The sequence below is a fragment of the Emydura macquarii genome, unplaced genomic scaffold, assembly GCF_026122565.2.
Source record: "Emydura macquarii macquarii isolate MOO-44397 ecotype Brisbane River unplaced genomic scaffold, CSIRO-AGI_Emac_v2 contig_3692, whole genome shotgun sequence".
NCBI lineage: Eukaryota > Metazoa > Chordata > Testudines > Chelidae > Emydura > Emydura macquarii.
This window is the reverse complement of record NW_027133829.1, coordinates 11,937,607-11,965,227: the sequence shown is the minus strand read 5'-3', so window position 1 is coordinate 11,965,227 and position 27,621 is coordinate 11,937,607. Positions and strand designations below refer to the sequence as shown.

Here is a 27,621-nt window from a genome sequence, read left to right as displayed (position 1 = left end):
GAACCGGCCCTGCCGAGCGACCTGTGCCATCGCCCCACGCACCGGCGCGGCCATGGCTGGTGGCAGGACGTCACTACCAGGGCAGGGTGGCCGGCGGGCACTCATGCTCCCGTGGCCTTGGCGTGGTTACGTCAGAGCCGCAGCGGTGCCGCTGGAAGCGGGTCGTGGAGCCGTGCCCCACTCGCTCCTGCGATTCTGCCCCTGTCCCACACAGCCCCCCAGGCGCTGACACATGCAGCTACAAGGGACTCCAGCTCCCTCCGCCCCGCCCCCCCCCCCCCACTCCATCGCAAAGGTTGTAAGTGGTAACTAGAGCCTCTGGGCAGTGTAAAATAAAGGGAATTTAATAGCAAAATAAAGCCTAGTAAATCTTATCTGCCATGGATTCACCAGGCCCCTGCGCTTGGCACTCCCCAGGCTGCAGTGGCTCGGCCTGGCACGGCGCGGCACAGGTGGGCAGGGCCTGCAGAGTCCCGGGCAATCCCTTCTCGCTGCTCTTGGCTGTTTGCTCTGCCCAGGCTGCTGCAACCAGCAAGGGGGTCGCCCCCCTAGAGCGAGCTGGGCCACAGACGCTGCCAGCTTGGAGGCCGCACGCCCAGCAGCAACCGACCAGCGGCAGCCCGCCTGTCAGGGCAGCATTTACCCAGCACAAATGCAGCTCAGGCAGTGCCAGGCGTAGGCACAACCGCCCGCCTCGCAGCTGAGCGGCCGCTACCCCAGCCCAGCATCGGTGCCGACTCCCTGTGCACCCGGGTCGCCAAAAGCCAGGGAAGGGTCCGTGCCCCCCGGGCGCACGGAGCCGGCGGCAGGGCCTGCAAGGGTCCCAATACAAACAGCTGCTGCATTTCGTCAACAAGCCCCCTCTGCTCCCCCAAGCCAGGCTCCGGCTGGGCCCTCTCCCCTCCCCCTCGCCAACAGCCCTGCCAGCCTGGGGAGCTGCAGCTGGCTCTGGCTGCGCCGGCCTCTGAATCCCATCCCATGGCACTGCAGTGCCACCCCCAGCCAAGCGCCCGCCAGCCGCCCAGGGCGCCCCAGTCTCCTGCACGCTGCAGCCCTGGCTCAGTCCCGGCCTTCCCAGATGTCCTCCCGCTGCTTGTTCTCCAGGCGCTTTCTCTCTGCAGAGACAAGGGAGGGAGCGTGAAGCCTGGCCCAGGGAGCTGGGCCCCGGGTACCGAGCAAGGACCTCCTGCCCTGGCTGCCCCCCCCCTCCATGCTATCCCCTGGACGGCCCGGCCGCACTCGGGGCTGAGAGCAACAAGGCAGAGGGCAGGGCAATGGGGCCTGGGAGCTCAGAGCCATCTGCCCTCCCCCCGCCACGTGTGAGCGGCTCCCTTGCCCGCCCTCCCCCGGGGGGGCTCAAGCCGGTGGGGCTGGCGGGCGCCCCACAGTGAATGCTCCTCGTCTCCACCTAGTGGCACGAGCTGACCCCTGCCGCCCGCGGCAGGAGGGGAGATGCCCACAGTGCCTGCAGGGCAGGCAGCGGGCACGAGGGGCCCCTCCTCAGTCAGCCATTCCCACCAGGGGCAGTGGGGCGGACCCAGAGGAATGGGCATTCTCTGCTCAGCTCCGGGCTTTTCCTGCCCCTCTGCCCCTGCCCGCTGGGGGTCCCTCTCCTGGTGGGGGAGCAGTAGGGAGGCCAGCTGCCCCGTCACACCCTGGATGAGTGTAGCAGGGTCCTGCCCCCCCACAGCCCCCCAGTGAGCACTGACCCCGCCCGACGAGGGGGCGCAGGACAGCACGGGCCGAGTGCTCTCGCCGGAGGCAGCGGGCAGGGGAGGCCTAATCTCCAGCCCCTGTGGCCATGGCCCTTTCCCCGCTCGTGCCAGACAGACAGACAGACACGCTCTGGAAATTCACTGTCACCTCATGACACGCGAGCCGGTTTCCAAGGCTCCCTGGCCCGCCCGGCTCGCTCCATCACCGGTTATCTGGCGGTGCAGCTGAACGGCCGCGAGCCAGCTGCTGAGCCTGCCAGAGAGGGCCGGGCGCACTGACAGCCGGGGGGGCTGCAGTAAAGCGGCCATCAGCCAGCCCCATGGCAAAGGGCAAAGCCCCACGTGGGGAGCGGAGCTCTGCCCACAGACTGCCCGAGAGCCGGGGCTGCCCTGGGGCAGCGAGAGGGGCTGCAAACTGTGGAGCCGAAGGCAGGTGCAGGCGAGGGATCGGGGCAGGCCTGGATGGAGAAGCTCGCGGACGGCCCGAGGCCTCACCCCCCTTCCCAGAGCTGCCTGCACACCCCGTCAGAGCCCCCAGCCATGGCTAACGCCCAGTGCCCGAGGGCTGAGCGGGGCCAGGGCACGGGGACACTGCAGGGCCCAGCCCCACATGGCACTAAATGGGCAGGGGCTGCGAGCGCCCCACGGCACAGCCTGGCACCGAGACCCCCATCCTCAGTGCAAGGGGAACCCCTCCCAGCACACAGCGCCTCAGTGACAGGCAGGGCAGGGCAGAAAGGAGCCAGACGGGCCGTGTGGAATTGGGAGGGGGAGGGCAGGGAGTGGAGCAGGATGAGCCGCAAGGGGGGGGAGGGCAGGAGAGTGCCCCCCAGGGCGGGCATGGCCAGTTCGTGGCAGGGAGCTGGAAGCGCCACCCCCCAGGGACTTGCCAAATACCCTGCTGGGGTACGCGAGGCAGGACTTGGGATTTCGTTCCTGGCTTCCTCGTGCTCTGCTCTGTGAGGCACCAGTCCATGGCCCCCGCGGGCTAGCCCGGGGCTAGGAGCCAGGCCCCGCGGACTCTACAGCACAGTGGCCCATGAGTCGGGGGAAGGCCCCCCCTGTGAGAAGGAGAGTGCCCGGACCAGCCACGTGGGCAGCGTCTGTCCAGAGCCTGGGACACAACCCGACAGCACGGAGCTCTGCCAAGCATGAGGTGGGCATGGAGCACCCCCCAGGGCGCCAAGCACCGACAGCGCAGCGTGGGACGTGCCAGGGCGCCCCAGGTCCAAGCAGAGCTGGGGGGCAGGGGCTGGTTGTGGGGCTCCGCTGGCCGGGGCTGCCTGCCCAACTCCCAGAGCGGCCAAGGGCCAGGGCGGAGCGGACTCAGCTCCCCCAAACTGCCATCTAGGCCGTGCAGCACGGCACCTCCATGCTGCACCTTTCACCGGCCGCGCTGCTCGCACTGCACCAGCCCCCGCGATGCAGCCCCCGCGGCGTGGGGCAGCCCCACACCAACGGCAGGGATTTACTTTCCCCAGAGGGGATTCGGGCAGAACGCCAGGGTTAGCTCCTGCCCGGCAGTGCCCCTTGTGGCAGGGCTGCCCGGCGGGCAGAGCACTGAACGGTAGCATGGCTGCCGGCCGTGCAGGCTCCCCGAGGGCTCTCCCACTCACGCCCAGACCCAGCCAGACCCGCTGGCTGGCAACAGCTGCCAGGATCCCAGAGCCACGCGGGGCGGCTGCAGGGCAGCCTGGGCATTGCTGCACGGTTACGCTCACTGAGCCAGCCTGCCTGTCAGCTCCCAGCAGAATGAGGCAGGGCCGGGTTCTCCCCGCACGGGTAGCGACACCCAGAGCTGGGCAGCGCGGTGCAGGCAGGAGACCCCCGAACGCCCGGCTGCACCGACACGCCCGCCCCAGTGCCCGAGGGCAGGGCAGGGCGGCCCAGGCTGCGGGGCCAGGTGGGGGGCAGAAAAGCAGAAGATTGGAGCCAACCTCTGGCCTCCTGCAGCTTCTTGCGCTCAGCCTCGCGGTCGGCTCGGGTCTGGTTGCTCCGCACCCCGAGGGCTCCGATCACCAGCCGCCTGGCCAGGGCCGCAGAGGTCTCCGGGCGCTCCTTCACCGGCTGGAGGCAGTCTGCAGAGAGGACAGTCATCGCTGCGCACAGAGCACCCCAGGGCCGGCAGCCTGGACGTGACGGCACCCGGCCCGTGGGATCGCTGGCAGCTGCCAGGGCCCCATCTACACTGGGCTCCCCCCCACAGCTGACGGGGCAGCACCGGGCCTGTTCTGTGGTAGCCCCTGTCATGCGGGCTGGCTTGAGTGGGGGGGCATTTAGTATATTGTGTGACATCAGTATGGCAGAATCACGATAATGCGTGTGAGATCCATCATGTCAGGCACTGTTAGAAGGGATATATCGTGCTGAGTAAGATGATAATACTTGTGATCATGTATTATATGTGAAATGAAAGTTATGGCTGTATTGCTATTTCTGTATGTCAATTTGGGCTGGCTGGGACACACCCCAGACAGAGGTGGCAAGACAATAGCCTGCTTAATGGCCCATTAAGACACTCACAGATGGGAGGGGCCCAAGCACACCTGAAGAGTATCAGGGTCGGCCCATGTGACTCCGGACTCCAGTTTGGGTCTTGTGACTGTCCACAGGCCGCATGGCCCGGGACAGAGGGTTTATGAGATCAAACCACAGAATCCATTTTGTCTATGCTCCTGTCCAGTCTGCAGACACACACCTACCTCTGGATCAATTCACTTTGCAACTGAACCGAAGGACTTAGACCCATCCAGGTACTGGATGTGTACCAGAGGGAACTATACAAGCCTGCAAATCCACATTTCTTCCAGAAACCTGATGTAAATGGACTTTTAATCATTTGTATGTATCTGATTTGCTCTGACCCTTTAACATTTCTCTCATGGTTTGTTTCTTTCTTTTTACAATAAACCTTAAGTTTAGTTACTAAAGGATTGGCTGGCAGCGTGGGATTTTGGGTAAGATCCAAATTTACATTGCTCTGGTGCTGTGGCTGACCCCTTGGGGTCAGAGAGAACCTTTTTAGTAAAGAGCAGAGAGTTTAAACAACTGGTCTCTTTACTGGACCTGGTGCTGATTTGGGAGCCTGGAGCTGGAATGCAGTAAAGGGGGCTGTGGGCATTTGTGTACCGGCTTCTTGATATCCAGTGTGGGGTAATCAGAAGCAGTTTGTGGCTGGTTGGGAAGCCGGGCTTCAGTGTCACCCACCAGCGCGTGGAGAATCTGCTCTCCTTTTGCAGCCTGCCCTGACCTTGGCATTATCAGGTGGCTGCCCTGGGCACGGATGGGTCACAGCTCCCTAGTGTCGATGAGCTGAACCCTGCCCACCCTGGGGGCACCTGCCTGCTCTGAGCCATGTGGCAGTACCCTCCCCGTGCCGGGCCAGTGAGCCGAACCCACCACTGGCACGCATGGCCGGTCCCAGGCACCACAACCCCGCAGGGAGGAGGGGGCTCTGAGCACAGCCTGGGCCAGCCTGTGCCCCACTCCGGGCTTCCCTCACCCGCTGTAGAAGGGGCTGGCGCTGCCCCACCCAGGTGAATTAGCAGCAGCGTCCCCACGTGCTGAATGTTCCTGGCGCCAGGGCTGGGGCGGGGCACTCTGCACTCACCAGCACAAGCCCTGGCTTTGGCCTTGGCCGCTCTCGTGCCCTGCGCCAGGGGCCGGGTCTTCACCATCACGTGCCGGCTGCTCAGGGCGTCGCGCGCTGCAGGAAGAGGGCGGGTGAGGGAGAGTCAGGGCAGGGCAATTCCGCCTGCTGGGCAGGCCCTGAGAACCGGCCCCGGGAGCAAAGGGCTTTCCAAGCTCCCAGCTGCCATCACCACTGCAGCTTCCAGCCTCGCTGCTGACGGACCCCGTGGGCCCCTGCCACCCCCCGCTGCGCCAGGCACTCTGGGAATCGTGGCCTGGTCCCACCGGGATAGAAGCACCTGGAGCCAGCTGCCCATGGGCGTTAGCGCTCGGCCACCCGCCTGCACAGGCAGCAGCAACGCCCCAGGGACAGCCCTGGCTCCGCCCCAAGAACAACCCCCGGGACCAGCGGCGAGGCTCAGCCGCCACGACAGCCACGTGCCGACAGCCTCCCCCGCGGCAGGCAGGGGACACGGCGCCGGGCAAACAGCAGCATCACCCGTCTGTCAGCCAGTCACTGATCTGCAGCCACGCCCGTCCCAGCGGGAGCCCCCGGCCAGGCAGCCAGGCCCCGTGGCCAGCACACAGAGCACAGCACCACCCCAGCACCCCACAGCACCACCCCACGGCACGGGGGCTGAGGCTCATCTCACCCAGGCTCTTCCTTCCACAGAGACTCCAGTCAGGACACTGGCAACAGGCAGGATGTTACCCTTGGGCCCCACAGCTGCACCTGCCCCCCGGGCACTGCCAGGGCCAGGGCTGTCCCCCAGGGGCCCCACTGCTGCACCCACCCCCAGGCACTGCCAGGGCCAGGGCTGCCTGCAGGAATCCCGCAGCCGTGCCATGCGCTGGAGGCACACGTACCTGCGACGGGGCTGGAGAAGATGCCCAGCGCGTGCGTGTCATCCACCCATTTGATGTCGAAGCCTTTCTTCCTGCCAAGGATGGTGAGAAAACATGCAGCGCTGGCAGGAGCTGGGGCAGGAGGGCACCACCTGCCCTGGGGAGGGGCTGCACACGGCTGGAGTGCTGCGGGGGAGGGCTCACACTGCGGAGGGGAGAGGAAGGGGCTCGGTCGGGGGGGGGGGGGGGCGGGGAGCGATGGCCTCCACCCAGAGCCCAGTGTGAATTCTGGCAAAGGAATTCCTGCAGGTGCGAGCAGCTCGCAGGCCGCTCAGGGCCAAGGAGCGGAGCAGAGCAGAGCCTGGGCTCAGGAGATCGAGCGTGCAGGCTGGGCCGGGGCACAGACAGGAGCAGGGCTGGGAGGGGAGGGAGCCAGCGCCCGCGGAGGGCCCAGCAGGCGCAGGGCCGGGGCTCCGGCCGGGAGACTCACTGGTAGCTGCAGAAGACGCGCAGCAGGTCTGCGGTGCCGAAGTCCTGCGGGAAGTCGTAGATCTCGATGACGTGGGGCAGCTCCGAGTCGCTCAGGTCCGGCTCCGCAGCCTGCCAGCCGTAGTAGTCAAAGCGGGGCTCCTGCAGGCTGCTCCTGGGCTTATCCACACCCGACAGCTGGGGGGACACACAGGGCGGTGAGCACCCCCCTCGCACGCAGGATGGGCACCCCCGAGCAGCCCTGCCCAGCGTGACAGCGCGTGACCCTCCTGGCTGCAGCCCATTTCAGCCCAGCCACGTGATCCTCGCACCCTCCTGGCTGCAGGGCCCGTGCAGTGCACGCGAGCAGTGATGGATGGGCGAGCTCTGGGCCCGGCTCGGAGATGGATTAACGGCTGGGGGTACGCGGGGAGCGATCGATCAGGCCTGGCACTGCGCCTGGGCCTTTTCCATTGCAAATCTCCCTTGGCTGTTCTGCTGGGGCCCGGGCCACGCACTTGCGCCCAGGGGCAGGGCACAGCCACAGCCGGTGCCTGGGCTGCTGGGAGAGGACGCGAGTGGAGCTGCCTGGGGACCCCTCTCATGCCGGTCAGGGCGGGCGCACTGCTCCTTCGCAGGCCCCAGGGAGGCAGGGTCTGGGCCGCTGCAGCTTTGGAGAGGGAAAGCGGCCCCAACGGCCCAGCAGTGGCTGACTGACGGGATGTGTGCTGAGCCTAGGGACCGCGCACTGCTTGGGTGTGGGAGCAAGGCTGCCCCGTCCCACATTACGGAAGGGGTCGCCCTCCAGTGGGTCCACCGCCACCCCGCGCCTCCACCCCAGAGACAAAAGAACCTCTCAGCCAGTCCGGGCTCTGCCCTGGCCACTCCCGCTCCCCACAGCACGTCCCGTTTGCACCCAGCAGCCTGCGTTTTTGCTGGGAACGGCGCAGCAGACAGCTCTGAGAGGCTCTTGTCTGACGCCCTGCCTGGGCTCCCCGCACGGAGACAGGCTGGCACTGAACCCTAACCACAGCAGCTGCTCACTCAGCGCGCTGGCCCTAAGCCCCCCGGCCCTTTACAGAGCCCCACGCTGTGCAGGGGATCGGGTCCCGCTCCGGGGGTGACGCAGGGCACAGCACAACCGCTGGGCAGGACAGGAACCAGTGCACTCTGCCTACCTGCTGAGACCCAGCCCCGACGCGGGCCAACCACCTCCCCACAGAGCTTTCCCAGCCAGGGGACACTGGCTCCAGCCAGCCCAGGGGGTGTGCAGAGGGCAAAGGATTCCCAGCGCCAGGGTGCAGCCAGGACGCTGCGGTCAACGCCTGTCTCTGGAGCAGGGCCCTGGGCTCGTTAATAGCGCAAGTGGTCTGGAGCTTAGTCCTACCCCTCATCCAAACGACCCGTGACTCCCACGGGGGTGAGCACCCGCGACACACCCCCCGCTGCACCGCACCCATCGCACTGTGCTGTGGCCGTGGGTCAGCACCCCCCAGGGGACAGCACCCCCCACTGAGCCTCCACCCCGCTCTGCAGGCTCAGCTGATGGCGCTCCAGGCACCATGCAGACCCAGAGCTGCCCCCCACAGCTCAGCCCCGCCAGGGGGCCGGGGCGGGGCAGGTCTGGCCGGTGGCAGGCGCGCCAAAGAGTCCCTCGGCTCCGAGCAACTGTACAGTTCCTGTCAAGCCATGGCTCCCGGGCACACACAAAGCAGCCACTTACTAGAGACTCACTGCAGCTCCCGCCTGTCCACAGCAGGCCAGGCCCGAGGTGCGCACGGCAGGGGCAACACAGGGGCGTCGATAACCCAGGCACGTTGCGAGAACACGCTGTGGTGGAAGGTGAGAGGCTATACAGCCCGGCCAGCAAGTGTTAACGCAGCCAGCGTTCCAGGAAGGGTGGATTCGAGGCAGGCAAGGGGGTGCTGGCAGAGAGGCCGGGCGCTGGCGATGAAGCACGTGGGACCCGCCCAGGCTAGCTCAGAGCACAGCTGGCCCGGGCCAGCCCTGCATTCCCTGGGAGCATTCGGGCCGGGCCGGCATCTGAGGGGCCAATTCTGCAAGGGACTGGGATTCTGTTGCCAGTGGCTTCAGGGGAAAAATTGTGATGTGTGGCGCAGGCCGGATCAGGCCCTGGGCAGCCGCTTCAGGCAGCGGAGCACTTGGGTTAGCCCGTTTCCAGAGCCCAAGGAGAGCAATCCCCGCGGGACCTTCCCAAAGCAGCGAGTGGCGGAGAGGGCAGAGAGAGATTACGGAGACAGGCCTGCCAAGCCCTGGCCCTGCTGGCAGGCTAACTCAACCCGGCACGCCAGCGCTCTGCGAGCTCTCCAGCCCAGCCCGCAGCCAAACCGTGCCACTTGCAGGCCCCTCTGCCTCCAGGCTGATGCAAGCAGCAACACCGCCTGCGAATGCTGGAGACCGAGCCTGGCCCCTGCGCTTTGGGCAGCCGCTTGCTTATCGCTGGAGTAACTCTGCTGCCATTCCCCCGAATCACCAGCTAGTGCCCCTGCACCAAGAGGGCAGCCTTCTCCAGCTTCCAGCACCGTCTGGCTGGCCCAGGGACACCGGCTGCTGGGCAAACCCAGGCAAACCAGTCCTAGCAGGGGCCCGAGGGGGCTGCTCCTGAGCACACTGCTCAGGGCTGGACTCCAGGAAGGGGATCTGGCACGGCAGCATTCACCAGGCTTGTCCCCATGGCGGAGGCTGACAGAGCTGCCAGGAGAGTCAGCATCACCCTGACAGCGCCACGGCTCCCTGTGCCTGACCAGCGGGCAGCCAAGGGCCTGATGCAACAGCTGGGCCGACGCCCCCCCCCAGCTGTGAGCTCCGCTGTCAGGAGTGGGGAGTGTCGGTAACTGACAGCTGCACACAGCTGGGCAAGGTGCAAACAGGAGGCAGACGGACGGAGTTTGTGCAAACAGGGCCTCCGGCTAGACCCCAGGGCTGTGCTAGGGTCATGCCTGGTGACCGAGGAGTGTGGGACCGGTCAATCGACCAAAACGGCTGTGCTGGACATTAGGTCTAACAGGTGGACAAGCCACCGAGGGGCTGGGCTATTCCACCCACCACTCCCCTGACTCCTGCAGTGCTGGCTGACAGAAAGCAGGTGAAGGAGCAAACCCTGCCATCACGGCTGCCACCCCCACCATCTCCTGTGGGTCGAACGTAACATCCCTGGGCCTGAGAGGGGTCCTGACCAAACTGGGCCAAGCCAGGGAGCCAGCTGACATCAGCACCTCCCCTGGCTCCAGCTATACCCCAACCACCAGCTGAGCTGGCAGCTCTGCTCCCCTGGGTCCTTCTCCTTCCCCACCGTATTTCTCCTTTCTTAGCTCCCTTTTCCTTCTGCTCAATAATTATTGGGCGCAGCCGACCAAGGCGGCACATTTTACAACACTGCTGTGAGCTGTCACCAGAGCGACAGCTAAAAGCAATGCCCAGGACAGCCCAGTGCTGGTACAGGTGTGCCCGGTCTCAGAGGGGCTGGGCCTGCCTGTGCTTTTCAGAAGTCAGACTGAAAGTGCAGGTCGGCAGCAGAGACAAGCTGCATTCTTTCTTGGCTGGGATTTTCTTTCCCCTCGTGTGTTCTAGGATCAGACTTTAACAGCAGCAACCACAGCCCCAGCCAAACGCAACCTTCTCCCCAAGGACCGTTCCGGGCGGCTTAGGTTGGACATTAGGAAAAACTTCCTGACTGTCAGGGCGGTTAAAGACCGGAACAAATGGCCTGCGGAGATTGTGGAGCCCTGTCACTGGAGGTTTTTAAGAGCAGGTTAGACAAGCCCGGTCAGGGATGGTCGAGTTATTCCTTAGTCCTGCCCTGAGTGCAGGGGACTGGATTAGACGACCCAGCGAGGTCTCTTCGAGTCCTACATTTCTGTGATTACCACCGAAGAGCCTGGCAAACACGGGGTGGGTCTCCTTCTACAGACCCTGGCCAGCTAAAGGGAAGGAACAAGGGCTGTCAATAAAAGGAAAGCCTGACTTCATCCTTTAATGTTTCCCCCCTTCTCCGTCTCTTCAACACGAGGTGAAAAGGACACTGGACGGCGCGCTGGCCATGGCGCCAAGCAGGCTGAGACGTCCGAGTCCCAAACCCCATTTAAACGGTTTCACACTGGCCAGTGACAGGGCCACGTTAGCACCTTTGGCCCACATAGAATCATAGAATCATAGAATATTAGAGTTGGAAGGGACCTCAGGAGGTCATCTAGTCCAACCCCCTGCTCAAAGCAGGACTAACCTCAGCTATATCATCCCAACCAGGGCTTTGTCAAGCCTCATCTTAAAAACCTCTAAGGATGGAGATTCCACCACCTCCCTAGTAACCCATTCCAGTGCTTCACCACCCTCCTAGGGAAAAACTTTTTCCTAATGTCCAACTTAGACCTCCCGCCCTGCAACTTGAGACCATTGCTCCTTGTTCGGTCATCTGCCACCACCGAGAACAGCCTAGCCCCATCCTCCCTGGAACCCCCTTTCAGGTAGTTAAAGGCCGCTATCAAATCCCCCCTCACTCTTCTCTTTTGCAGACTAAACAAGCCCAGTTCCCTCAGCCTCTCCTCATAAGTCCTATGCTCCAGCCCCTAATCATTTTGGTTGCCCTCCGCTGCACTCTCTCCAACTTGTCCACATCCTTTTTGTAGTGGGGGGCCCAAAACTGGACACAATATTCTAAATGCGGCCTCACCAATGCCGAATAGAGGGGAATAATCACTTCCCGTGACCTGCTGGCAATGCACCTCCTAATGCAGCCCAATATGCCATTAGCCTTCTTGACAACCAGGGCACACTGCTGACTCATATCCAGCTTTTTATCCACCGTTACCCCCAGGTCCTTTTCTGCAGAGCTGCTGCCCAGCTCGTCGGTCCCCAGTCTATAGCTGTGCATGGGATTCTTCCTTCCTAAGTGGAGGACTCTGCACTTGTCCTTGTTGAACCTCATTAGATTTCTTTTGGCCCAATCCTCCATGTGCCAGCCCGGCCGCTGCAGCCCCCAGTAATGCTCAACCCAAGAGAGCGAGCTGCCCAGAGAGAGGGGGGCCCTGCCCCCCCCCCCCCAACATGCAGTGTTCAGCCAGGCCATAGTGCATGCTGGGAGCTGTAGTCTCCACAGGCCACACCTCCACATTAGACACAGGGCTGCTTCTTTTTATGCATGTCAGAGCCGGGCCCTCAGGCTGGCACTGCTCCTGCACTAGACAGCTCAGCTATCCACATCTCCCTGGACGTGTGCACTCTGCTAACAAGCCCCCAGCTCCGGGCCACCTCTGCTCCAGGGGCTGCAAGCCACACGGCTTTTCCCGCCTCTCTCTTGGTAATGCAAAAGCCACGTCAAGTGAATTCTGCACAGCAGAGCCTGCCCGCGCCCGCCAGGCAGTCACAAACACACAGCGGCACAGGCCCCCGGTTCTCCTAAGACAGGCCAGTGCTTAAGGCTTCAGGAAAAATGCCCAGTAGTGAGAAAGCATAGAAATTAAGAGAACATCAGTGATGCAAACACACATGGTCCCCTTTGATGCTGGCACTGCCCGGCTGTGAGAACTTACGGTAACTGTGCCGCTTTCATGTCGCCTTTCGCCTTTAATTCAGAGCCGGTTCCCCAGTGATTGCTACCGTTCGATAGCTGCCTGGTCCTGGGAAGGGTTCAGCGCACGGACAGCTGCGAGTCAGGGGAATGCAGGAATCAAAGTCTGTCACGGCTCAGTGCTCTCTAAAGATTTAGCCGAGCTGTTACCGACATCCCGATCACTTGCCAAGACACCAGGCAGAGAAATCAGACAGTTGAAGGAAGGCCCATTCCCACAAGCAAGTGCAGCACTTCTGAGAGCACTGAAACCCGGGGGAGAGCAGAAAGCCATGCCCGTTTCCATCTCCCCCGACTCCTACTCCTCCCAAATACTCTCTTGGTCCAGGCCAGATCTGCTTCTCAGTGCCTGCCCCTCACCCAGCATCCCGAGCGCTGGAAGCACCCGTCCCTAAGCCTACAAACGTGACAGTTGTGGCAGCAAACACTGCTGCTAAAGGTGCAGCTCCCCTTCCACTACGAAGCCACTTGCACCCCCTCATCACCTCTCGCATGCTCTGATTCATACTGACCAAGGCCAGAAGGGACTGCTCTGACCATCCAGTCTGACCTCTCGCAGAGCACAGGCCAGAGACCCTCCCAGTGATTCCTGCCTCCAGCCCAGAGCTCCTGGTTCAGCTAGAGCAGAGCTTCAGAAAGAGACGCCCAGTCTTGATTTAGATTCTCCAAGTGGCGGAAAATCTACCTGTGCTAGGTGAGCTGTTCCAATGGGTAATTCCCCTCACTGTTAAACAGGTCTAGTCTGAATCGTCTGGCTTCAGCTTCCAACCATTGGATCTCACGCTGCCTTTTCCTGCTAGATCAAAGAGCCCTCCGCTCTCCGAGGTCCCTTCTCCATGCAGAACACCATAAATCTTGTTCTCTGTAGGCTCTCTCAGCGCAGAAGATTTGCTTCTGACGAAGAACACGAATAATATTCTTGTTAATTAACGCTAGCACCATAACTCCAGAGACCCCCCGTCCTCTCCGCGCGTGCTGCTGGCTTTCTGCAGCTGGGAGTTTAAGAACCAAGAGCCCGGAGAAACAGGAGGCTCAGAAATGGTGGTTCTGGAGATGGGTGCTCCCTAGCTGCATTCCACATGGGATACGCATGCGCACCAGCCCCGGAGTCCCTGGAAGCACTGGAAGCAGGGCCGTTGGCCTGTACATGCACCATAGGTCTCCTCAGGCTCCGAACAGGTGATGCAGGCTGAGGACTCTCCGGTGTCCCATTCTTACCACAGCAGAGGGGGTGGAGGGCGGGTAGCAGAATCCAGCTAGGGAGCACACATCTCGAAGAACCGCCACTTGCAGGTAAGTAACTGCCATTTCTTCTTCAGGTGCTGGCCCCAGTGTGGATTCCACAGCCGGGAGATGAACAAACAGTAGGCAGACAGAGGCGGAGCAAGGCACTGAGGTAACAGCCGACTGCAGGACAGCGGATGACTGGACCAGAGCATAATGGCTCATGAAGGTATGCACAGAGCTCCAGGTAGCTGCCTACACATCTCTCGGAGGGGTGCGGCTCCCAGCAATGCCACGGACGTAGCAAAATGAGGGGAACGTGAGCTAGTTGGTAGCAAAGGGCGATGCAATCCGAGATCCACTTTGAAAGTCTCTGCGCTGATATAACTCAACCCCTTGGTTGCCCTGCCACAGAAACAAGTCGTTTAAGTGTCTTTCTATCGTCCTTTGTTCTTTGCAGATTAAAAGGCCAAAGCCCTTCAGATGCCCAGAGAATGCAGCCACCACTTTGTCTGAGCCATGTGGTTTTAGAAAAAAAACCTGACTCCTATGAAACTCAGAAACTACTGTAGGAATGAAGCAGGGGTGGGGTCGTAAGACCACCTTCTCTTTGTGGAAGATCGTGTACGGTGGGTCCGCTGTGAACGCTCCCAGCTCACCGACTCCTTTGGCTGACGATAGGGCTATTAGAAAGGCCATCATCATGGGCAGAAGGGCCATAGGGTAGGTGGGGAGAAGCTCACAGGAGGGGTTTAGGGAGTGAGGCTAGAACAAAACTGGCGTGAACTTCACCCGTGGTGGGAAGGACCGGAGAATGCCCTTCAGAAATCTAGTTGTGACAAGTGTATGAAGAGCATATTGTTATCCACCAAAGGATGGAAAGCGCTGATCGCTGCTAAATGCACTCTCACAGAGCTGAGCACAAGGTCCAAAGACTTCAGGGTAAGCAGATACTCTAGGATAGCAGGGATCCTGGAGGATTCTGGAGACAAGTTGTGTTGGTGGCCCAAGAGAGAAATGCTTCCATTTTGCTGAATATCTGCTCCCCTTAGAGTCCTTTCTGCTGTGGTGGGGGATGAATGGCACCCGCAGAGCGCGAGCGCTCTATTTCCGATGCCCATCCAAATACCAGGCCCCCGAGTTGCAGCAGTTCTGGACTGGGGTGCTTCGATTGCCCTTGTGCTCTGTTAGAAGGTCCTGCACGTGGCTCATGGGAGGGTGAACGGAGAGACTCAGCAGATCTGTAAACCAGAACAGGCACAGCCAGTTGGGCGCAATCAGGGGGACTCGAGCTCTGTCTTGGCGGATCGTCCACAGAACTTGTGGTATCAATGGGATGCGAGGGAAGGCATCCTCTGACGACTCTTCCATCATACCAGAGGGACATCTCCCACCGAGCCCTTGCCCAGGGCTGCTCTGGAGCAGTACCAAGGAAGTTTCCTGTCCCCCATGAGGTGAAAAAGGTCCCACACCGGCATTCCCCATTAGGCGAAGAACTAAGTGACTCTCCCATTCATGATTTGCAGAAAACGTCTGCTCAGGCAGTCCACTGGGGAGTTCTGCACCCCAGTAAACATGCTGCTGATAGGGCTATGCGATGGCTGACCTTCCCCTTCCAAATGTTCTGATGAGGCTGGGTATAGGTGTCCAGGTGATGGCAAACAGGACCTGATCCAGGGTGCCTAGGATAGGGCTCCTATGACCCCAAATATTTTCAGTGGGATGGATGAACTGGTAAGAGGCAGGCCTCGTGGGACAGGGTACCACCTGTCGCTTGGCCAAGCATATCTGGTCAGAACCCCGATTGTATGGGGTTCCTGTCTCGTGTCAGCTCAGCCCGCTGCCACAAAGACTCATGCGGGGCCTCAGACTCCTCGGAAGAGAAAGCCGGATCCCTTATCTCCAGCAGAACGGACAGTACCAATGATTGTGCCTCAAGATTGCTGGCTAGGATGAGAGAATGACTCTGCCTCATCAGGATCGTGTCTTCCTCTAGTGTATCAACATCCTGGTATAGAGACTGTCTCGACAGGAGAGGCGAGACGGATAAAAAAGAGCAGATGTCTTCCATGGAGATGCAGGTCTCGGATTGCCCTGGGATCCCACATTGGCTCTAGAAGTGGATGAGAGCACCAAGAGTTGTTTATCCCAAGCCTTCACCATCGAAGCTGACGTTGGAACCACCAGTTCCATACCTTTACGTGCCTCCGTCTCCTGGAGAGAAGATTAACTCAGGCCTAAGTTGTTAACTCGCATGTGAAGCCTCCTCCTTAGGCATGACACTTTGCACCTCCATTCCCAGCTCGGGCGCGGAAGGGCACTGTCCGCTCAGTGCGACTGATGTACAGAGAGGGGTCCCCGGCCCAGATCTGACAGGGGCTTCATCGCCTGCTCCCTGAGATGTTTTCTGGTCTCAGTTCCTGACCCACAGGAGTGCTGCACTTGGCAGAAATAGGAGCTTCACCCAGGCACTGGAGGCAGCACTGATGTTTGTCAGTCACCCACTGAGAAGCAGCCAGGGCAGGAAGCCCAGGTTTTGATGTTCCTGGCTGGGGAAGAAAACGGGGAACCCCCTATCTAACTGTACTATGTAAATTATGCCATAACACCCAAACTCCTGTAACTACACCCAACAGCTCACAGCCGTGACCCAGGAAAAAAGGAGCCAAGGACACAGAGGATTCCAACTCTGCCCCCTGGCGGTAAGAGGGAACTGGAGAGGCGTCAGCCCGCACCACCTTTTATGCCCTCGGTTCAGAGCACGAGGAGAGCTATGGCGCACGTGCAGCCAACGGATGCTGCTTGCAAAGAATGCCAGCTTTGGGCACATGGGCGTCTCCCACGTGTGCACCACAGATAGGGATCATCACCCTAAGAAAAATGTACATTTTGGGGAGCCCAGAAAACTACTGAACATTGCACTACTCAGAGAACAGGTGCTGGGAATCTGGGCAGACACACTGGCGTGTTGCATAAAAAACAGAAGGCTGAATGATCACTTTCAGGAGAATGGAAGCTGAACTGCAGCGTCCCCGCAGCTCCGCCACGATACACACACTCCACAGCCCAGCCGCTCCTTTCTCGCGGGCAACGGCACCTGCCAACGGAGGGGAGCCAGGTCTTCCCCGTAACCGGGCTAGTCAGCAAAGTAAGAGGGGCTAAGGAGTCTCTGAAGCGCGCTCTTCCTCTCCTCGCCAGCACGAGTCTCTGGAAACGCCGCCCAGCCGCTCTCGGATTGGGGGATGCTGCCATTGGACCAAGAGTTACCAAGAGACTTTCAGGGGAAACATTTGTGGAAAATAATCCGGTTGCTGTGCTGACTGCCCCGGGCATGGCAAGAATGCTCAGCCAGCACCCAGCCAAGGGATGCAGCTGACGGATCCACCAGAGACCCTCCCTGCGGCTCCACCGCCACCCAGCAACCCCAGATTCATGTAGATTCAGCCATGTAGATTCAGAGTCCAGCAACCCGTGGACAGCTTCACCCACCCGCCCCCCCATTCGCATACAGTGCTCGTGCGCTCTCATCCTGACATTACAGCCATCCGGCCCCCAGACACAGCTGCCCCCACCACACAGAACCACCCACGGGCCTGACTGCCGGGATGGGCATGACCCTCCGGAGCTGGCTCATGGCAAGCTCCGCACTCGCATCTGCCCAGGCAGTCAGTCCCTGCCACCTCCCCCCCCCCCTCCCCACGCACACACTGAGGCCTGGGCCACACTGTCTTTGTGCCGATTTGATGTCGGCTGGGCAGTGATTCTACACCGGCAGCATCACAGGTGGACTCCTGCCCCCGACCGGCCACTGAGCCAGCCTCCATTGCTCACTTGTTACATTTTCAAACAAGCCCCTCTGTGTTTTCTCCCAGGCTGCCCCTCGCTGGAAGATGCTTCTTTTGAACATCCGCAAAGCCTCTCACTCACGACCCGCCTTAAATCCCTCCTCACAACTCTCCACTGCCGGGAGACCTAGGAAACACTTGACAAGGTTAGGGACCGGGTGTGCTGAAACCACCGCCCATCCCACGGACCAATCCTGTCTCATTGTCTCCTGTCCACCCCTCTGCCTGTAACCAGCTGTTGACTTGTCTCATGGGGTGACTGGAAACTCACTGGGGAAAGGACCATCTTTGTTCATTGTCTGTACAGCACCTAGCACAGTAGGACCCTGGGTCTGTGACTGGGCTCCTAGGCACGACGGCAGGCAGCGCAGATTAATAGAGATCAGAATCTTGCTACGAAGGTGCTTAGACCGGGGTCACTCAGTCTGCATATTGATGGGACCAGGCTGCAGAGATACAAGCACCTTTACCTCAGGGGAACAGAGTCCACGCGGGGCCTGTGCTGCTAGAACTGGACTGGCTTCAAACTGATAGAGCAAAGCAGCAGGAACACAGCAGCATGCCAGGCCAGCCCTCGACACAGGCAGGTTATTTTCTCATTGCTAAACGGGTTCTTTATTTTCGAAAGCAGACCACGGACGGTCCAGGCACTTCCCACTAATGCCCGGTGGCAATGCTAGGGTTGTGAAGCTAGGGAAGGCAGAGGTTAAGCTGAAATCTTGCTTCTCCTTAACACTGCCCCTTGCCCAAAGACATTGCAGTCTATGGTTATGTGGGCGCACAGCATCACCTCCACACGCAGCACGTCAGACCAGGCAGGAATGCTGCAATTCACAGACGTCAGCAGCACCACGCCCTTTCCTAGCACAGACCAGAGTCTCTTCTCCATATAAAATTGCTAGAACAAATTCAGTGGTGGCGTGACTGGCAAAGCTGTGGAACTTGCTCCAACAGACAGCGCCTGAGTGTAACTTCCACATTCAAGGGGCCAGTGGGGTTCTGGCAAGCCCAGCGACGAAGCAAAGCGTAAGGGTTGCAAGGATGACAGCTACACGGCCCAAGCATCATTTTTTCAGGCCTGGTACAAACTTGTAACACGGGCCCCTCCCACACACACACGCCACAATCCCTCAGCCTGTGCATACAATCTCAGGAGCCATTTTCCTCATGGTAATGGGGGTTGCAGCCTGGGCCGGGCCCCCAGACCCGGTAAAGTGTACCCTTCTCCGCACTCCATGTGGGGCCCCTGGACAGCTACACACATTTGTGATACTCCACCACCAGGGTGGGTAAATTACACCTGTCTGAACAGCCGAGTCCCACTAACCCCGACATATAGCTTGTACCCCCTTTCCCATCCCCACTGCACTTAGCTCACACCTTCGGGGCAGTCACAAGTGCTATTGCAGGGCTGGTTTGGAGCGGAGAGGGATTGTACTCCTTCGGCACAGATACGCACATGAATTAAACTGTGTTAAATCTGAAACTGCTTCCTGGAGCCGCTCCCTGGGGAGTTGTAACAGTTGATGTTATCCCAGTTTGGAGGGTTTATTAGCTAACCCTTTGGTAATGAAGCTGTTTAGTTAATTTCGGTTCTTCACAGGAGCTCTTAGCAGCCTGCATCCACACAGTTCAAGCCATGCTTCCAAGCCAGGCTGGACATCCATTTGAACACTATTAGGGCCGTTTGTTACTCTGGTACATTAATGTCGTGCTGAAGATTACCGGTTTCAAACTATCGCTTTAAAATGTAATAATGGATTTCCAGCTTCACAGCGAAAGCTGAACTTTCCTCACCAGCCGACAGGAAAGCTGTGCCTTTCCTAGCGCTCCACAGCTCATTGTAGTAAATTTAGCCACACGCTTACAGGAAGATATGGTAATGAACCACAACTGATTAAGAAGCTGTCGTTTCCTTGAAACTTCACGTTGCTCTTTCAATGGGAAGCCATATGTCTCAGCCTATTTCTTTATTACAATTCTGTTTCACGAGGGTGCAGTTGCAGTATATGGCATTCATGCACCTTTTACTGGCCTGCTTTATGTACTAGAAATTAAATGCATTTCCCTCACTCTTCCCCACACTGCGTATTACCCAGGGATTGCCAGCCGGGCCCGTCTCCCACAGTGACCAGCCGCAGACACGGCAGAGGCAGGTGGGGCGACCACAGAATACGCCAGGGTCTTTGGCCCTGCAGCAGACAGGTCTGGGACCTTTCATTTTCTCCTGTAACTCTAGCTGTTGTCAGCCCCCAAAACATGTCAACCTTTCCTGAGCCCCCGGCCACTCGCACCCTCAGTGAGCCGGCAGCCCTGCGTGCCACAGGCGGCTACGCGCTGCAGAACAAAGTGCTGACTGATGGGGACGTTGATTCGCCTTGCAGTTTCACCACCACGTGCCAGAGCGTGGCCGCCTGTGCACAAGGGCGGCAGGAAGAGGTTCACACCAGGGAGAATCCGGGCAGGATCAGAGTTACAGACCATTCCTGCAGCATGGGAGCAGCAGGTCGGCACCAAAGCAGCCTGACCTGACGCTTGCTTAGCTGCCCAGCCTTCCCACTGCACACCCCGCGGGCCCTGTCACACTCACACACCCGCATATATACACAAGTACCAGCAGTGAGGGCGGCTGGCTCGTGGGACAGACACTTCCCGGCCTCAGCCCTAAGGACATACCTCCTCCAGCAGGCGTTGGTCCAGGCAGTCTCCGTCGTCGTTGAACAGAGAATCCCAGCTCTCCTCCGCCGCGGCGTTGCTGTCGCTCTGGCCTCCTTCATCTGCACTCATCTGACCAGGCTTCTCAGAGGCTTCTGCGCTGCTGTCCCAGCAGGACGTGTCACCTTCTGCCACACCACCAGGATCCTCCCCTTCCGGCCCCGGCTCTCCATCCGCTCGCAATCCACACAACGTCCTCACAACCCCATCTGGACAGTCCAACTCCTCAGCCAAGCTCTCGGCCAAGAGCTGCCGCGCCCCGGCCGAGCGGCTGCATTCACTGCTGCCACGAGCCGGCGAGTGCTCTGCCACCCTGAGTGTGTCCCCCAGTGCACCACGCGCCCCCTCCTCTGCACAGTCGCCCGAGCCGGGGGGCGGCTCACCCCCACACAGCGGTGTGCTACCTCTGGCTGCCTCCACAGGCTCCGGCGAGGCCCCAGGGCCAGAGTCCGTCCTCTCAGCTGTGCTGTGTGCTCTCCCCCCGGGATGCTCAGGCGTGCTATCCTCTAGAAAACCAGCCGTGTTCCCACCCTCACTGTCAGGCATGCTGCCTGCCCTCCCACATGGCTGGTCTGTGGAAGCCTCCCCTCCAAGCTCCCCCGTGCTCCCTGCGCGCTCCCCACTCTGATCTGAGCTGCTCTCGCCTGCACACTCAGACACGCTACATGTGCTCCTCTCTGGGAGCTCAGGCGTGCAACCCGCTCTCATCCCTGCCTGGTCCAGGACGCTCCTGCCTGCACATTCAGACACACCGCCCGGACCCACCCCTGCGCCCTCAGCCGCACGACCTGCACCTGCCCCTGTGCCCTCAGCCGCACGACCTGTGCGCGCCCCTGCCTGCTCTGATGGTTCATCACAGCTGTCGTTGCTAGGTTCGGAGGAAGTGCCTGGCCCTGCCGATGGGCCCACACAGCCCGGCTCCTGCGTGTGCTCCACACCTCCAAGCGGTGGCACAAGCAAGGGACTAGACCTTTGCACCAACAGATGAGAACAAGTTCCAGGTCCTGTCCTTGAATTCCAGCACCTCGGGCCGAACTCCCTGAGCCCTGGCTCACGGGGCCCCTCCTCCTCGCTGCCCCCTGGCCGAGCGACAGCCTGGCCCTGGCGGGGCTCCTGAGGGCTGGGCGACAGAGGGTGGATGTTTGTTTCTGGCCCCCCACACTGCTGCTTCTCTGGGGCCAGGTGGCTTTGGTCGTGTCTGCAGTGCTGAGCCTGGCCCCCAGCAGATGCTCTCCGGGGCTCCGCTGGACAGCGGCCCGGTCTGCTGTTCCCAAGGGGCACGCGCTTCCTTGTTTTCCCCTCCCTGGCCACGTGCTCCCGGGCTCCCCCGCTGGGACTCGGCCTCTCCTTCTGCACCACGCGGTGCGTTTCCTCCTCCCTCCGGCCCCCCAGTGCCAGTGCAGCACTGGCGGCGTCCGCTCCTTGGGCTGCCGTCTCCCGGCGCGCTTTCGGCACGTACAGGGCCATGTCAGGCTTCCTGGGCCGGGCCCGGCTCTTCTCCCCCTCCTGCTGCATGCTGCCACCTCCACCTGCAAGGGAGAGAAAGCATTCATTCCCTTGCCACACAGTGCTACAGGACCCACGGGGCAGGGCCGCCGGGAGCGACCCACGGGGCAGGGCCGCCGGGAGCGACCCACGGGGCAGGGCCGCACAGGCTGTTGGGGGTCTTGAGAATAGGCGGAAACCAAGGCCCCTCCCGTCCCAAAAATGACCCTGGAGACAAACGGGGCCTGGGGAGGGAGCTGGGAGCCAGCCTGCCCCACGCACACCCTGCAGCAGCAGCTCCTGGGCCCGGCTGCTCTTCCACCATGATGACGTTGAGTGAGTGGCACTGCAACTCCACACGCTGGGTCACACCACCACTCAGTCAGAGCTCACGGGCTGGGAGCCTGCAGGCAACTATCCCTCCCCTTCCCGCCTCTCCCTGGCAGCCCTGCCCACAGGATTCACTGGGGCAGCCCCAGAGTGAAGTCATGCTGAGCGTGCAGCCAGGGGGAGCCAGTTACAGCCGGCATATAGAAACGGGCACCAAGGGGCACAACCACACAAAAGAGCCCCTGTCCTGATGGAGAGCAGGTCACCGGGCGTCTCCGCTAGCCTGCACTCGCCACACAGTGCTCCCTCCTCCTGCGCTACATCTCCCCACTTCTCCTTCCGCCCCCAACAGCCCTGAGCGGCCCCAGAGCCTCCAGCAGACACAGGCGGGGAGCTCAGAGTCATTGCTCCCCTGCAGTTGTGCGGCCTCTGGGCGAGACACGGTGAGTGTGCACACCCACACACACACGCCTTACACAACGAGGCCGTGTGCACACACCCACACACACACGCCTGCCACGAGGCCGTGTGCACACACCCACGCACACATGCCTGCCACGAGGCCGTGCGCGCACACACACACACATGCAGCGCCTGCCACAGCGAGGCCGTGCACACGCACGCACGCACGCACGCACACACACACCTACCTACACACACACACACACACACACACACACACACACACCATAAGGCTGGTTCTGCTCCGTGCTGTTAATACTGACCATCAACCACCGCCCGGCCCCGTAAACGTACTGCCTGAGACACGCAGCGCTACGGCTCACACCGGATGCTCCGCAGGGAACACGACGGTGCACGAAGCCTGGCGAACGTTCCAGCCCGGCTCCCTGACTCGCTAGCACCGCAACCTGCGGGTCACGTTAGCAGCAGCGCGAAAGCCCCAAGGGCTGATTTCAGGGGGACTCAGCAGTCACAGGCCCCAGTGGCAGCTCCAGCTGCTCAGCACTTCAGGCCACTGGTTCGCTGGATGCTGCTGAGGAAGGCTGCCTCCAGCGCTGACCGTGCGTGCCAGGTTACCAGTCTGCGCTCAGAGCACCAGTGCTGCGCTCTGCAGGGCCGTCCCGCCCAGCTCCCTGCAGGACAGGCTCGTTGGGGGCTGGAAACGCAGCAGTGCCAGAGCAGCGTGCTGGGCTGCAGGCTGGCCACGTCTCAGCAGCGCCGTGGCGTGTATTTGATGTCCGAGGGGTTTCCTGCCTGCAGCTCTGCTGCCCTGCCTGGGGCCCAGGAGTTCCTTCTCGGGTGTCAGCCTCTGCCCACACAACACCGGGGCTGCCCCACTGCCTTCAGCGAGTGCACCCAGGTGTCACCAACAGGCCCCAGCACTGGGACTCAGCGCCAAGGACGAAGAGGCTCCAGAAACCTCCCTGTTGGCTGGGCTAAGGAGTAAACAGCAGGAAACCGTTATTGATGTCACTGAGGTGAGAGAGATGATCCCAATCTCCCGATTAACAGGCCCCCGCTACCTTGGGCAGCTCTGCTGAGTACGCGGATGCTGGGACTGATATTCAGGAGAGTCTCCTGCAGAGACACTAGTTCTGCTAGGGATGTGGCCCTGCAGATGGTATCACAGAGCCAAGCACCAAAGGGGAGTTTGAACACGTGCTTGCAGAAGGTGCATTTTAATTGCTTATAGCTCAGGGTTTGGATTTACTGGCCCGGCCCAGCACCAGTTCCTCGGTGAGGACTAACCTCCTGCCTGGGTTAAAAGTTAGCTGTTTCCTGTGCGGGTTGACAGCCCTTGGCACTATAACAGCTGCTGGGGAATTGAGCTGTGCTGTGCGCAAAAGCACAACTTATATTTTGTTAGTGGGAAAAGATTATTTTCTTCTTCTCCTTCGTAGAACTCAAGAAAGGCGGAAAGGGTTTTGTTCAAACTGGCCTTCCTCTCTCCATGACCTCCACATCTTTGCTCAGAGACGGGGGAAATTTCTGCCCCAAAAGGAGGATTTGTAGAAAGTTATGGGCACAGAACACAGGGGCTATAATGGAAGTCCTGACACAATTGAAGTAGAGTCTCTCTCTCTCTCTCTCTCTCTCACACACACACACATACACACACACACACACACACACACACACACATACACACACCAACCACACTCACAAACAACATTTACCACCCTGTGTAAGTTATTGGAGGCCTGTGAAGAGTCCCAAGTGTGGAAAATAGGAAAGCCGGAGGCTGTTTAGTTTAGACAGGAGAGGAATAAGAGGCCGGATGGCGCAGAGCAGGGAGGTCAGACACCAAGCCTTACCTTTCAAGAACAAGAGATTCAGTGAAACTGAATGTCCAGAATTTTCACGGTGATACAAAGCAATACTCTTTTTATAACATAGATAATTAGCCAGTGGAACTCTCTGCCACCAGATATCATGGGGCCAAGAGCTGAAGGGCTCAGCAAGGGATCAGACGTGTAATGTGGACAATCAGGACCAAGTTTTTACAGATGAAAGACACAAGGCTTCTCACACCTTGCTCTGAAGCAGCAGGCGGCAGGTGCAGGGAGAGGCAGGGCACTGGGCTGCACCATGCAGGCGATTGCTAGGTGCCCATCAGGCAGAGGGCATGAAGCCAGCAGCTCTTGGCAGACAAGCAGATGTAGAACCACAGAGGGGTCACAGCTCAGTAGCCCCCATCCCTTCTGCCCCGGATCTTCCATTCCCCCTCTATCCACCCCACAAGGAGAGGCAACCCCCTGCTCCACAGAGCCAGAGGCAGCCTGGGGCTGGTCTTCAGCGGCGCATTGCTGGCTGCCCTGGCTTTCCCGCGAGTGCACGGGGCTCTCATCAGCACAGGCTGGGGGTGCTTTAACACAGGGGCAGGTGAGAGGAACTCGAGGGGACACAGCAACCTTCCTCTCAGGAGCCTCTAGCAATGCACTCCACACACACACACACACACACACACACACACACACACACACACACACACACACACACACACACACACACACACACACACACACACACACACACACACACACACACACACACACACACACCTTCCACAGCCAACCCCTGGTCATCCATTAGAGAGGTCAGTGAGTAATTAGCCGGGCTGTAATGAAGCTACATTCGTCAGCGCAAGAATCAATTCCCTCCTGTACATACGCGTCCACGAACTGCTCTCTGGCAGCACCTTTCCTGCTCTCCCGCCATCTGCAGTACCCAGCGCCTGCTCTGTCTCTGCCCGGCCCCTTAGCCAGGGCATGGTGCCCCGGCCCCACAGGCTGGCTCTGAGATCAGGGGTCAGGGAGAGCTGTGCTGCCCGGGCTGACGTGCCCACAGGGCCTGCCCCTGCCAGGATGGCACGTGCGCTGGCACACGGCCGTGGCAGGGCAGTGACCATGCGTGGCATGCCCCTCGGGACAGTCGCTCAGGAAAGGTCACTACCCACTGCACTGACAGGGAAACTGACGCAACCGGCCCCAGGTCCCGGAGTGATGCAGTGGCAGAGCTGGGCTCAGACCCAGGCATCCTGACCACGAGACCGCGCCGCCTGCAGCCCGGCTCGCCCGCCGCACCTTCCTGGCGGAGAGATGACTTCTTCCTGCCCTTTGGCACAACAGGCCCGCTGCTATCTGCCAGGCCCCAGGCCCCCATCAATATGCATCAGGCAGTGTTATGGAGACGGATGGCTCAGGGGTCTGGCCTGTGGCTTGGGGGAAGGGAGTGGGGGGAGGGGCGTGGCCCGGTGATGAATGGCTGCCCACTCTGTTTAGGGGGATTCATCACAGGCCGCTGTCAGGTAAATCACTGGAAAAACACCTCTCCAGTAATTAATGTGAAGTGATGGATGGACAGCTCCCGGGCCCATTAATCTGGAACATCAGAGCCTACCGAGATTATGAATGTCAGGATGCATAAACTGCCGGCGGATCAATAGGGCCAGGAATTCATCCAAGGCTCTCATTTCCGAGGCACCTCCGGTACATTAGGCTCCTTCCCCTGCCCCCTCCCCAAACTGAAAACTGATCCCCCAGAGCCAACGGCAGGAGCGGGGTGACTGCCCGCTGGCTGAAGGCGGGGGGGTGCCTGCTGCCAGCTCCAGGCAGTCCCCCCAGGTGTGGGATGGGCAGTAGCTCCCCAGGGGCTCCAGGCAGGCTCCACATCCTCTCTTTGCATGCAGCACAAACTGTCCCATTCTCACCTCTCCCGGCTTCAGGGTGAGAACAGACCAGAACCCAGGGGCAGAGGGAAAAGTGCCCTGCCCCGGAAGCTGCCCAGCAGGGCCCAGACTGCAGCTCTCCTGGGGCCGGCAGGGGCCCACGCCATAGCAAGCCAAACCCCAGCTTCACTCTGTGGTGAGACCTCAGCCACGGCTGCAGCTGTGGGTTAGAAAGAGTCTCCGCTCAGGGCTGCCTGTTCCACTAAATCTCATTCCATCCTGCTGATGGATGGACGGACGGGCAGACAATTCCTGGGGAAAGCAGCATTTGCAGGCAGAGCCTGTGTGATGGATGGCTCTCTCCAAACTGCGGCAGTCCAGGCCCCAGGAGAGGGAGACACAAAAGCACACGCAGCTGCTTGGGATGGGAACCCTGAGACACAAACACCCAGCCCCCTTCTCACACCAGTGCCTGGACTAGCCCCTGGAGAGGGCAGACAGCATAGTCTCACCCTCCCCGCACTGATGCCATTGCTCTGCAAAGCCACTGCCAGCAAGCACCTCTTGTCCACGCCCCAAGGGGTCCCCATCCCCACGCAGCGCTGGGACAGCCAGACGACAGCACGCCACAAGTGTCTCTGTGATTTACTTGCTGGTGAAGGTGCTGGCCGGACAGCCCTGGAGGTGCACGGCCATGGGATCATCCCAGCGCCAGCCCCTCCCACAGCGCCTCAGCGCGAAGCTGGAGGAAGGGCAGGGCAGGGCAGGGCAGTCTGTTTCTGGGACTTTCGCCTCAGAGTGCCAGCAAGGGGGCCATTATGTCAGGACACATTCCACCGCCCTTGTGGCGGGCAGAGACCCTGTCGGAGGCAGAGCCCATGAGGCATCGCCGAGGGGGCCAGAGAGGAGCTAGCTACTCGAAGGGGATGGCTCCATGTCCCATGCTAGTGCTGTAAAGATTGAAGCCAGCCGGCCCCATGCAGGATGGGTCCTGAGGGAGAGGAGCAGATGCCAACATAACCCCAGCCCCGCCCATTTGTCTAGCCAGACATACATATGCAGCACATCACTTTTTCATTCCTTGATACATAATTCCATTGGCAGAACAGGCCCTCCATCTTTACTGACTGCATGAAGAGAACGGATCCTATAAGCCGCCCACGGGCTGGATTCGTCATTTTTCAGCATTACACATTTTCTTTCCAAGGAGCAGCACGGCCTTCCTGAAGTGCAGCTCAGGGGAGGAGGTGGCGCTGGGCTTCGCCAGGGACTTTGCCGGTCTTTCTATGCCAGCAAGTTTTCCCTCTGCAGTCTGCACAGTTTCCAGGGTAAGAACGATTGATTTCACGTGTGCTCTCCCTGTACGTGCCTTTCCGGGACTGTCTGCCGGCCCCATGCCAAGCAGCACACAGCGCGGTGAGCTGCTGAGTGTACATCGAAGCATCCCGAACCCGCAGCATGAGACCTGGCCATATCAGCCAAGTGTAGCCTATAAAACTAGCCTGCTTGCTTGCATATCCATACCTTTCCTTAGACAGGTAAGTGTTGTTGTTTTATTATAATAAGGTTATACATTTATACTGAAGCATTACAGCTGTAACGCAAGGTACCTTACAGGTACCTGTAGAAAAGCGAAGGCAGTTAGCA

General features: G+C 60.3%; 2 protein-coding genes across 2 annotated transcripts; both read right to left on the bottom strand.

The window, feature by feature from the left end:
- Window positions 1-464: 464 nt before the first annotated feature.
- On the bottom strand, window positions 465-20,560 carry LOC137146090 (coiled-coil domain-containing protein R3HCC1L-like). The gene is made up of 6 exons (XM_067537225.1): window positions 19,992-20,560; window positions 6,682-6,857; window positions 6,213-6,283; window positions 5,326-5,421; window positions 3,653-3,793; window positions 465-1,115 (listed from the first exon to the last, which is right to left on the bottom strand). Exons 1-6 carry the CDS (start codon window positions 20,100-20,102, stop codon window positions 1,060-1,062), a joined length of 651 nt encoding a protein of 216 aa, XP_067393326.1. The 5' UTR covers window positions 20,103-20,560; the 3' UTR covers window positions 465-1,059.
- LOC137146033 (uncharacterized) lies at window positions 20,116-23,009 on the bottom strand. The gene is made up of 3 exons (XM_067537100.1): window positions 22,534-23,009; window positions 20,232-21,559; window positions 20,116-20,133 (listed from the first exon to the last, which is right to left on the bottom strand). Exons 1-3 carry the CDS (start codon window positions 22,571-22,573, stop codon window positions 20,116-20,118), a joined length of 1,386 nt encoding a protein of 461 aa, XP_067393201.1. The 5' UTR covers window positions 22,574-23,009.
- Between the last annotated feature and the right edge of the window lie 4,612 nt (window positions 23,010-27,621).

Coding starts and splice junctions, on each gene's coding strand:
- LOC137146090 (XM_067537225.1), bottom strand. CDS start 20,102: ATGAGTGCAGATGAAGGAGGCCAGAGCGACAGCAACGCCGCGGCGGAG. Junction 5,422..6,212: donor CTTCTCCAGCCCCGTCGCAG/GTACGTGTGCCT, acceptor CTCTTCCTGCAG/CGCGCGACGCCCTGAGCAGC. Junction 3,794..5,325: donor CAAAGCCAGGGCTTGTGCTG/GTGAGTGCAGAG, acceptor TCCTCTCTGCAG/ACTGCCTCCAGCCGGTGAAG.
- LOC137146033 (XM_067537100.1), bottom strand. CDS start 22,573: ATGGTCAGTATTAACAGCACGGAGCAGAACCAGCCTTATG. Junction 21,560..22,533: donor GGAGCAGAACCAGCCTTATG/GTGTGTGTGTGT, acceptor TCTCCCTTGCAG/GTGGAGGTGGCAGCATGCAG.